The sequence below is a fragment of the Phocoena sinus genome, chromosome 14 (genome assembly GCF_008692025.1).
Source record: "Phocoena sinus isolate mPhoSin1 chromosome 14, mPhoSin1.pri, whole genome shotgun sequence".
In the NCBI taxonomy this organism is placed as follows: domain Eukaryota; kingdom Metazoa; phylum Chordata; class Mammalia; order Artiodactyla; family Phocoenidae; genus Phocoena; species Phocoena sinus.
This window is the reverse complement of record NC_045776.1, coordinates 78,798,726-78,811,107: the sequence shown is the minus strand read 5'-3', so window position 1 is coordinate 78,811,107 and position 12,382 is coordinate 78,798,726. Positions and strand designations below refer to the sequence as shown.

Here is a 12,382-nt window from a genome sequence, read left to right as displayed (position 1 = left end):
GGTTACATGGATGCTGTTGACGCTGTCTCTTGGTCTAGATGCTGGTTACATGGAGGCTGGTGACGCTGTCTCTTGGTTTAGATGCTGGTTACTTGGACGCTGGTGACACTGTCTCTTGGTCTAGATGCTGGTTACGTGCATGTGTTCACACTGAGAAAACAACTTCTACAATTAAGACTTGTGTACTTTTCTGTATGAATGTTACGTTACAATAAAAAATTACTCAGACCGTGACTGTCCCTCTCCATTATGCAAAGCATGAAGCAGCCCTTCCCAATGGGTATTACAAGTACAACTGGGTTGCAAGCACAAGACGTCAGTCCCCAGTGGCAGCAAGCGGCCTTATCACTTTACCCGCTGGGAGCTGTGGAAATACCATGATGTTTGGTGAGACTGGCAAGTCCTGCTCTCGAGTACCCAATGAATAGCATCCTCCTCATCAGACCAGTTTACCCTAAGGTTTCTCCTATCTAAGGTCAAGTTTATTCACTTTATTTTTTTAATTTTTTGGCTGCGTTGGGTCTTCATTGCTATGCGCGGGCTTCTCACTGCGGTGGCTGCTCTTGTTGTGGAGCACGGGCTCAAGGTGCACGGGCTTCAGTAGTTGTGGCTCGTGGGCTTAGCTGCTCCGCGGCATGTGGGATCTTCCTGGACCAGGGCTCCAACCCGTGTCTCCTGCATTGGCAGGCAGATTCTTAACCACTGTGCCACCAGGGAAGTCCCTATTTACTCCATTTTTAATCAGATTCTTTTATCCTCTCCAACCAGGAGACAGCTGGCTACATTTAAGGGTCGACACCCCTAGACCGATCTTTACAAACCTGAGAGTCAGTCTTGGACATCACTCCATATCTCACCCTTCATAACGAGCAAATGTCTAGTAGGTCCCTCCCTCTTCCCCAACTTCCTTCCTTCCCAATTGCTGGAGGGAAAACCTAAAATAAATTTCAATCATTTGTCAAGTCAATGGATATAATTTCAGTAAAAATATACAGACTACGTGCTGGTTTTCTCTTTCAAAGTTTATTGTCATTAAAAAAAAAATAAACCCTCTACTTGTTACATTCACCTCTCAGAACATTTAATGTACCAGTTAATGATGTTATTGTAAAAAAAGCCCACCAACTGCTTGCAATGGCTCTAAGTTATCATTATTATTTTTTGCCATGTTCTGGTATTACAGTGGTTTAAACTCTTTGGAAAAAAATGGTGCAACATTAAATAGCAAGATTTCAAATTCCCAGATTAGAAACAATTTTTATATCAGGAGGAATTTTAGTAAAAAATCCAACGATAAAAGGAAATGTTAATAGAAAAACAAAAATACTGTAAAAAATAGGATTCCCCCCACCCAGCCCCAAGTTAGGTTAAAAAAAAAAAAATGGAACCAATCCCACCCCCACCCCCATATTTCTCTTAGAAAAGTCACCCAGTCCTAAACGCAGGGTCTCACACACCAATACAAGTAGCCTGATTTGCAGACCAGCCTCTGGGATCTTACACTGGCACCAGTCTGAAGGGTTTTTTTCAAAACTTAAGGTAAGTTAGGTAGTTAGACTTCCATAAATACTGGTATCCGAATGAATGAAAACATTGTGACTTTGGTATGGCTACAGAAATCTGGAAACTGTTCAAGAGGACACTGGCTTAGAGAGGGAGTTGAGGGAAGCACACAACAACCCCCAAGTGGAGGTAAAATAAACATTAGGCCACACCCAAAGCAAACACTGTGTGTAATACCTGAGGCTGATGCCTTGAACGAAACACATGTAAAGGTTCTTGATCAGAATCACACACATACAGCTTCTTGAACAGAGTAACACACATACAGGTTCTTGATCAGATTAACACATGTATAGGTTCTTGATTGGAACTGTCTGGACCAAACTTTATCCAAGTCACCACTTGCAGGAAACAGTTTGAATTTGGTAATTTATCCAGTACCCTGGAGTCCAAGAAGAGACAAAGACGTTTTGGAAGAAGAACAGCCACCCGGGCTAAAAGCCAGGCCCCTCTTATTCTAGGAAGCTCAAAGTCTGTTTTTTCCTTCTCTCGTTCGATTTTGCCCATCACAAAAGCACCTCCATCTCCCAACAAGGGGGCTCTTCCACCCCAGGTCACCACAGGGCCCTGTCTGAGGGGAAGAACTGCTGATTTTTCATCCCTGGAGTGATTCAATAAAAAGCAAGTCTTCCGGGATCAGGAATATAATTGACGGTGCTGTGTCTCAAGTGTACTTTACGGTTTCCGTCATTTTCACTAGATCATGATTGTTAAAGGTTGTGAGGATACTGAGAAGGCAGCGGTGGGGCTGCGACCATGCCGAAGTGTGGCCTCAAACACCCTCAAATTTACTGAAAAGGGTAAAGTGCCCGGTCTTCAAATCACCAGTTACTTCATGAAAGCACAAAGGACCCACCAGACAAGGCAAGAAAACAAGGCAACTTGCTGCTGCATCCATGCAGAAAAGCAGTTATCGATACAATCCTTTCCCCAAAAAACAAACTTTGGTGCAGTGTTAGGAAGACAAGATAATCATTAAAAAAAAAAAAAAATTAAAAATTAAAATAAACCACCGTCGATGGCAACACACACTAAATATATCTAAATAAATTTCCATCACAGGGCACAAGGGGATAACAAAGAGCTCCCTGATATTATGGGAGGTAACACACACCACAGTGACAATTCGATCAAGAGAGAGCCTCCCTTACAGCAAAGGCCACCAAGAAGAAACAAAAGGTGAAGCCCTTGTTTACTGTCGATCCAGTTCACTATTGCAAATATTATAATCATGGGGGGCTGGGAGGCAGAGAAGAAACTCAGAACGCCCAGGCAATTTTGATAAACAGCATCATTTGTCCTGTTCTCTAAATGAGACTCCAACACCAGAAAAAAATGAGAGGAAAATTGGATTATAAATGAAAACTAAAATGTATCTGTACAAGTCTTTACTCTGAGTCAGTAGAGTTTAGCCTCTGTTGAAGCCAGGACTCTGGAGAAGGTGATTTACTTGTCATCACAGCTCTACAACTAGCTGTGGGTGTACATCAAGAGACAACACGGAGACAATCACTCGAGACCAAGGAAATTACTTACAAAGATTTCCAAGGATGTATAAGGTCTACTGATTGCCCACAGAGATGCTAATACTTGCTCTAACCCCAAATACTTTAAACATCTTAAGGTGGCAACTAGAATACTAGAAACAAAACAAGAAAATCATCACCCAGTGAGTTATTTCTCCCATTATGGGAATGAGGGAAAGGGAGCAGGGCAGGCTGTTTCACCAGGATTCATTAGGGGGAGTGCAGGTTTAGTGGCAGCCAACAGCCTTCCTCGTCTGCAACCTGGGCCAGATCTCCTGGGAGCCCGGAAGTGCCGACAAGGTTCCATGGGTTCGGAATGGCCAGGCACAACACTGGCATCAGCAGCGAGAAGAGTGCGATGTGAGTTACCAGTGAGAGTCTACAGATCACTGATGACTCCACCAACCATCTCACCTCCCCACCGACTACAGACAACCCGGATCACCAGCTGGCGGCAGGTGCCACCTCATCTACATGGGAGCAGGAGAGAGGAGGGAATTACAAACGAAAGCTTCTGAAAATGACCGCTTCTTGTTCCAGCCTGAGCTAGAACAAATGCGTTTGAATGAACCACTTGCTTTAAACAACATTTAAAATATGGAACCTTCAGCACTTTATGATATGAAACTCCCCCTTCCCTCAACCCCATTTACTGCAGTGCATGTCGTCTCCCGGGCGAATTTTTCTGTCTTTCAGCCGGTGGAATGGATGGCATACATCAGATGTTACACAAGGCATTCATTTCTCCGAGAAGGCTTAGAGCCAGGAGAATTAATCTCCTTCTGCTAGGACCTCTGCCCCAAGCTTCTGGGGAAACGGTGAATTGGGCTTGACAAGGAAGGTAGCTACATGATCCACTAATCAGATTCAAAACATGAAAATGCACTGAGGAGGGTACCCCTTCCCGCTCCTCATGACAGCAAGACCTACAGATAATTAAGAGAGACGTCCCTTCAAACTCAAAGGAGGCTTTAAAAAAAAAAAAAAAAGACAAAGTACAAGCAAAAAACAAAGAAATCAGTAAAGCAAACTCCCAATTCTCCTGAAAGTAAAATAGTCTCATGGTGACGGATGACTGGAAGAAGTCGAGGCAGGGAAAGAATGACACAAAGGCGGGAAGTACCTGGCCACAAGGGCGCCTTGCAGAATCCACCACAGTGTTCTCCATTTTCCAAGGCCAAGCAAGTAGCAAGTCCCAAGTTAAAAACTTTCTATTAAGAGCAAAACAAAACCAAAAACCATTCCAGAAAAGGGGACAAGGGAAGAACAACACTGGAGAAAGTCAGGCCGCTGACCTCCGGCGGATCACGAAGAGCCCGCGCTGAAGCTGACCCAAGTAAATCCTCATCTTGGTGCTGTCGCTTGTCTTCCTCACCCAGATCTGCAGGGGAGATGGAAAAGGAACAGGATGAGAGAGGCTAATCCTGGGGGGCAAATCAGAATGTTTGCATGAATTAGGTGTAGCCAGATAGCTGGCAACCTCTTCCTGTCAACCCGTGAGGCATTCACAGGCCTTGACCTCTGGCCTCCTAAAGGCACATCTCCACTGCAGAGAGCAGGCATCACCCCTGAATTCATTTCTCCCAGCCATCTCTCTTACACCTTTGAGTAAGAAAATGGAAAGCACGGTGTTCTTGAGTTCCATTTTTGCCTTCATCTTAAAGACTTTTTTTTTTTAGACTGCACCGTGTACAGGTGGGCTCTTCTCTTAGTTCCCCGACCAGGTATCAAATCCATGTCCCCTGCACTGGGAGTGTGGAGTCTTAACCACTGGACCACCAGGGAAGTCCCCTTAAGGACTCTTTCTGATATGGTTTGACTACAGCATTATCAACATTCAAGACACATATATTCATAAACTTACAATCAAATTAGAAAATACTTTCCTTGCTCCTAGGGACTTCCATAGTATAGCCTTTCAATTCTCTGGTTTCCTGGCAATTAAGGCTAATGGTCATAACAGCAAAAGATAGAAAAATTAACAACAAAAGAAATGCCCATAGGAGAGCGAAGGCCCAATGAGGATGCTGAGAAGGCCAAATTAGCTTAAGACAGTCCTTCCCTCCTGACCGCATCATTCTCCCACAGATGGGATCAGATGTCTGGCACTGCACAGGGCAGATGTATTCTTCCCTAGAACTGAAAATGAGCTCTTCCAGCATGGGGCCTGCCAGAACTGCCAAGTGCACCCAGTATGTGGCATCCCTGCAGCCAGGGAGGGCAAGGAGAGCTGCCACCTCGGTCACCTGACCCACTTGCGGGGGAGATTACTGGAAGCCAGACACTGTGCTGACCAAACTGACCAAGCTCCTTCATCCTCAGAGCAATCCTATGGAGTAAGTACTGTTATCACCTCCATTTTACAGAAGAGCAAGGCTGAGTCCACTTGTCCAATGGGAATCCTGGCGCCTGACATCAAAGCCCCTTGCTGTTCTTACCTGGTTCCCCACTTTCTCACCCCTTCTCTCATCCGTGTTATTAACACGTGATCAGATGGAGACAAAAGCATAAATTTTTTAAAGATCTGCATCTCACCTATATATGCAAGTACAAGTTTACAGATACAGCTCCACCTTTGCCCATTCAGTTATCAGGTTTATAAAAAGCTTATTCAGGGCTTTCCTGGTGGCGCAGTGGTTGAGAGTCCACCTGCCGATGCAGGAGAAACGGGTTCGTGCCCCGGTCCGGGAAGATCCCACATGCCTCGGAGCAACGAAGCCCTTACGCCACAACTACTGAAGCCTGCGCGCCTAGAGCCCATGCTCCGCAACGAGAAGCCACTGCAATGCGAAGCCTGTGCACCACAATGAAGAGCAGCCCCGCTCACCACAACTAGAGAAAGCCCACGCGCAACAACGAAGACCCAACGCAGCCAAAAATAAATAAATTTATTAAAAAAAAAAAAAAAGCTTATTCAGAAAAAGAGAAAGCTATTCTCAGTTTCTATTTCCTTACTGTGATTATTATTTAACAACAAAGAGACTTTAAAGTCAAATACACTTGTTTAAAAATAAAGACCTCACCTGAAGCTGAGCCTCTAAAGGACCTTGCAGAACCATTTTAAACTGAAAACTGACCCCAAGGAGGGCTGAATAGCTAGTCACCAACATGCTCAGACCCACGCACCAAATATGCTCAGAGTCAAGTTATGCAGAAGCCAAGTAGCTTCAGTGTTACTTAGGATTTCACCTGAAAAAATGAGCTGGAATACTTCCAAGAAGGGAGAAATGTTTTCCCCGTTGCAAGCCTCCGACGCACTGAGGCTTCTCCCCTCCAGGAGACATGTCTCAGTGTCACCGTTTCCTTGTCAGACTTCGCTAACTATTATGTCAAAGGGTGACAATCTTCAACAGAGAGAGAGAAAAAAATCTAACTTGCATTTGTTTTCCTGAAAAGTCCTGAGGTGTCACAGAGAATAACGCATGGGTTCTGAAATTAGGTTCAGGGACAAGGAAGCCACACACCCTCTGTGCAGCAGCCCACATGGCCAGGCACACGTGCTCCGCTGTGAAACTGAAAAGCCTCCTGCCAGGGCAGCGGCTCTCTGAGATGCCCTGTTCCGACCTGGCTTAGGGTGACACACAAATTGCGAGCCCAGAGGAAAATGACATTCATTTATCTGGAAGGCTCTCCCTAACTTCTAAGTTAACAATCATTTTGCTAACTAGTTGTCACATTTGAGGGCATTTTCAATTCAGGAAGCTGGGAGAATAGAACAGGCTTAAGTTATTTCATAATCCAGCTTCATTAGACTTACTATGCTCTGGCACAAATAAGTTACAGAGGGAAGACACATAAAAATCAATTTCTTTGCAGACATTTGTGGACTGATAAAAGATCAAGCCAAATAGGCTATTAACATTTTGAACTGTTTTTTGACTACTAACAATACCAGTTACACACTGCTGACACCCTCCTAAAGAAGGGTCAGCCGGAGAACTCACAGGCTAGTCACATCATCCTTCAGCATGACCCTCAGAGCTGACTTTCAACCAGACCCCATCCTATAAGAGAGACTGGAGGAGACCAGTCCCTAAGGGTATGAGCCTGGTAGCTCATTGCCCAGAAGCACAACAGGACACGTCGGATTAGAGAGACAGCAGGTGAAGAGTAGTATGTGGGTCAAATCAGGCCAGCACCCATTTACTGAACACTTACTGTGTGCCAGACCCTGTGTCAGGTGCCTTGTTAGATCCTCAGAGCATGAAACAAATCTGAGTGCACATGAAAGCTCGAGAGAAATAACAGCAAAGACAGAGTATGCTCCAACGGCAAGTCCCATCCTCAGTAGAGGGCTGCCTCAAAAAGCAGCAGGATTTGAATGCGAAGACATAACACCAACTTGCCTTGTGTTCTTTCCTGCAGTCTATCTCAGTGGTGCCCAACTCAATTACTCTGCAGGGAGTTCACAAAACCACAAAGGCTTACATAAACCCGCATAAACTGCAGTCATGCAAAGTAAGGGATTTTTAAGGGTGATTTTGCCTATGTGCAATTTCAGCCTGAAAGTGCTGACTTTAGAATCTAACCCACATACAACACTGTGATTCCACCGTACTTTCTTGGTGGCACTCACATTGCAGGTTTGTCCCATTTTGCTTTCCTAAAGGGTGACAGAGGTTCAGTCTTACCTCATTGGCTCCGACAGAGCTGATCACACAACTCAATTTCTGGTTGTCCTTTGACTCCAGATAGATGGCCTGGCTCTTGTGGTACCTGCGGGAAAAAAGACACACATTTATTTTTTTAACCACTTTATTGAGGTATGACTGACATGTGAGAAGTAGTACGTATTTAATGTATACAACTCAATGAGTTTCAGGATAAGTACATACCTGTGAAACCATCACTATCAAGGCCATAAACATAATCCACCTCCTCCCAAAGTGTTCTCCCACCCTCTATTATAACTACTATTTTGTGGCTTTTTTTTCCTTTTGTGGTAAGAATATTTACCATAAGGTTTACCCTCTTAACAAATTTTAAGTGTACAGTATTGTTAAGGGCCCAAATTTAGAATAGAAATAAAGAAAAGGCCACAAAGGAGGGAAGAAAAAAAAAACACAACAAAAAATATAATTAAAGGAATCTTAATTTATAGTTGAGGAACAGCTTGGATTTCAGGTTTAATTTACAGGCTTCCACCCTAATCTCCTTCTAAGTCTAGAAATTACATTCTTGGTTCCACTGCAGAGTAGAAAAGGGGGCCAAGGAAAAGGCTGGAAAACTCTGTATTTTAGTTTTTTATTTGAACTATATGACCCAGTTCAAAAAGTAAATTATACTTTTTTACGTAAAACCTCTGTCCCCACTTTCTGCCTCCACCCCAAAACACTGAGGAGGGTTGGGTGGACAAAATGAACAGGTGGGCTTGAACAGACTGTCCCGTTATATATTTTCTATTTGTCCAAGTAAGTTATCAACAAGAAGGCAAGCCAAATTCAGTCCTTACTTTGATCACTTATTCAGCAAATACTCATTCACCACTTGTTGTGTACCACTGACCACCCTGGAGGGTGGAGTGGACAGTGAAGAAGGCCACAAGGTCCCTGCCGTCAGGAGCTTCAAATACAGTGGCAGTGACAAATATGAAATAATCACACCTGGCAAGTACTAACTAGGTGAAGTTCTGACTCTTAGACTTGCACCAAAGGGTATCTAATTTGGCCTGGTCAGTCGGGAGAGCAGCTCTGAATGGAGTAGATAAGACAGACTCCCCCCTTTCAGTCCCTGCATCTATTCTGTAGTGTAGGACCACCCTCACCTTCTTCTACAAGTTCAGGGACAAGGCAGAGGATGAAAAATGAGGAAGCCAGGGCCAAAGCCCAAATGAGTCAGTAACAGGTGCCACAGGAGGAAGGAGCAACTACTGGGTGACAGGAGTTGGAAACATCAGCTGAGCTGCTGCTGGCAGCCCTGGCCTAGGCCAGCCCAGTTCAGTCAAGATAACCTTTGGTTCATTCTGGCTGCAAAGAGTTGGCTTAACAGACCCACTAACTCATATAACTTCCACCAAAACACATCTCCCAGCAAAGCACTGCATCTAACCATTATTTCTGTGGGGGAAGAAGACAGACTCTGTTTTGCTGGTACAGTGAAATAATCCACTGCTAAGATATCACAGTAAAGGATGTATGTACTTCACTCTCACAATGGGCTTTTTCCTGTCAAGGTTCTAAGCATTCTTTAACCTGCTACTTAGGAGCAGAAAACTCAAGTTTCCAAGTCAATTTACTTCCTGAGAACACCGTTAAAAGAAATCAAATCATAAATTCAATTAGAACAGCGAGACTGGTTTAGACCCAGCTTGAAAGCTGCTTTTGGCCAGGGATTAGTTGGTAAACTGGGTCAGAGGACATCCATTATGCTAAATATGTAATATTACAAGGTCTGAATTAACAAAGTGCATGAGGAAAGGTTCAATTAGTTCACAGAAAACTCAAACTTGAGTTTCCCTCCCACAACTAAGCCAACCATCCTATGTAAATGGTAACATCTTGAGTAATTGTTAGAACAAAAACAGAAGGGGAGGGCTTCCCTGGTGGCGCAGTGGTTGAGAATCTGCCTGCCAATGCAGGGGACATGGGTTTGAGCCCTGGTCTGGGAAGATCCCACATGCCGCGGAGCAACTAGGCCCGTGAGCCGCAACTACTGAGCCTGCGTGTCTGGAGCCTGTGCTCCGCAACGAGAGGCCACGACAGTAAGAGGCCCACGCACCACGATGAAGAGTGGCCCCCGCTTACCACAACTAGAGAGCGCCCTTGCACAGAAACGAAGACCTAACACAGCCAAAAATTAAAATAAATACATTAAAAGAAGGCTCAACATTTAAAAAAAAAAAAAAACAGAAGGGGAGAACATTCACAGTTATTCTATGGGGGTTGTGAGTTATTAGAGAGATAAAAACACAAAACAACATGCAACTAGCCTCAAGTCATCCTGATACTACTTTCTAAATAAAGAAAGGTCATGGGTGTGGTGTAGGAGTATATTACTAGTGTGGAAATGTGGTCAATATACTGCTCAGTCAAGAAAAAAACTACGTCCATCATGTCCGTGTGCGTAATACAACATAATACGTGTTACATCACGTATGTGATGTATACATCACTATACATCATATACACACATACATAAAAATTGGTAAATTTATATTAAAATCTCTATTAAGTGTATCTTAAAATTTCATAAAAATATAAAGTTTTATAAAAATATAAAATAATGATATTCTTTTTATTGCATAGCCTTCTTTCCAGAATAAACAGGTATTACTTGTAATCAAAAAGTAAACAGTGCTTTCTTATAAGTCACGGTACTGAAAAACACCGAAGTAGCCAAAGGGCAGGAAGAAAACTTAATGTCACAAATTAATGTCTTAGTGTCTGTTAAAGACAACTCTGGGAGACAAGCCGGGCAACTCTCCTGAGACATGCTGCATTTTCCCTCAGATGCGCTCAGCACCCAAACCCCAACCCATCCGACTGGCTTTAAAGTAAATCTCAGGAGTAAACCACGCAATGTAACCTACTACCCCTGGGAAGCGGTCTGGGACCTGCATAGCTGGCCACCTCCCAAATCCGCCTGCTCTGGGACCGCTGGATGGTGGTGGCCTGAATGCCCAGCAGTGCTCCATGTGCTTCCTGGGCTCCACAGGAGAGCTCGCCAGCGTGTTTCCCAAACCAGCTGATTCCCAGGTCCTCGTGAAGCAGAGGCCCTGGGACCTCCAGCGGTTGTCAGGCACCACACAATGGTCTTGGGGAACCATTATCCCTGGATATCAAATCTAGTAAATTACCCAAATTCCCTGGGAAAAAAAAAGTAAGTCCTCAGAAATTAAAGTGCTCATGCTGGGGCGGTGGTTTCAAGATGAAACCAAAAAGTATATGACAACCGTAACATACAAATTTATGTGCCGATTTCTAAATACTAATTAAAAGGAGGGGGAGATTCAGAATATGTTTAGACACAAAAAAATGTTAAAAATACAAAAATAAAGTTAAATTAGTAAAAGTGTACATTATCACTTTTTTTTTTTTTGCCAATTAACCTGTTTTACAAGCTACAGCTCATCTCTGCTGAAAAAAATACTTTAAATAGCCTCAGAGAACAAGCCCCAAATGTCAAATTGACTTTATTACTAATGGAAATCCTGACCTGGGAATCCCTACAGTTAAGTTCTTTTTTTTTTTTTTTTTTCCCAGTATGCGGGCCTCTCACTGCCGTGGCCTCTCCCGTTCCGGAGCACAGGCTCCGGACGCGCAGGCTCAGAGGCCACGGCTCACGGGCCCAGCCGCTCCGCGGCATGTGGGATCTTCCCGGACCGGGGCACAAACCCGTGTCCCCTGCATCGGCAGGCGGACTCTCAACCACTGCGCCACCAGGGAAGCCCTACAGTTAAGTTCTTAAAGCTCTGTCTCTACTGTTAAACCTGACAAAATAGAACCACCGCTACTATTATGGAAATAAGCAATTTCTTTAGAAGGTGGGTCAAAAAGTGGGGCAGGGAAGGGGTAGAATTAATTTAATTTTGTATCCTACTGGGAATACTGATATTATTGTGTCATTTCCCAAAAAAAATCCATGAATACCATGTTACAACTACAGGACTTAAAGGAATCCTGATTCTAGCTGTAAAGAGTCACTGTTTTGAGTTAATAATCTCTCGTGTCAGGCAAAGGCCGGAGGGTTAAATCCACCCATGCAAGTGGGTGACTTCACTGAATTCACTTCAGCAGTACTGGATTTAAAGTGAGGAAAGAAAAAGCAGTCCACTGGCACCATCAGTGAGTTACTTTAAAATCTCAGCTACTTTCGCAGTACTTTCTAAGAAGGGTCATTAGTTCAAATCAAAATGTGAGGAAAACTTACAGGATATACAATGTCTTAAAAGCAGTATAAGACCCAGGAAAAGGGAAGATGCTTATCTTTCCAAATGAAATGTAGCTTGATAAGCGTTCAGGCCAAGATGAGAAGCCCGAACCATGCTCATTTTGCTGAAATTAAAACTGAATGAAACATGTTTTGCCAGAAATACTGTTTCACCAAAATACTCCACATCACTGGAAAGAGCAGAAAGTGATTCAGCCGACCTCTCAGCCACAGGCCACAAATGCTGGAAAAGAAGGAAGAATGAAAGCCTCCAAACTGACAAGGACACAAAAGCCAAACATCAGGAGCCTGGTGAGCCCCGAGAGGCCGGTCCTGTAGAGGACTCCTGGCAAACACCTTCCAGATGCGGGGGGGACCTGCCTTTCAGCAGATTAGTCATGAACCTGACCTCCAAGGCCAAAGAT

The 12,382-nt window shown here is 44.0% G+C and overlaps 1 protein-coding gene across 1 annotated transcript in view; it reads right to left on the bottom strand.

Moving 5' to 3' along the window:
• Positions 1 to 1,004: 1,004 nt before the first annotated feature.
• SUDS3 (SDS3 homolog, SIN3A corepressor complex component) overlaps positions 1,005 to 12,382 on the bottom strand; it is a 42,552-nt gene continuing 31,174 nt past the window's right edge. The window contains exons 11-12 of the mRNA XM_032602883.1: positions 7,721 to 7,805; positions 1,005 to 4,470 (exon numbers count right to left, since the gene is read on the bottom strand). Of these exons, the coding sequence (XP_032458774.1) occupies positions 4,372 to 4,470; positions 7,721 to 7,805 (184 nt within the window). The 3' untranslated portion in view covers positions 1,005 to 4,371. The remainder of the gene's footprint in view (positions 4,471 to 7,720; positions 7,806 to 12,382) is intronic.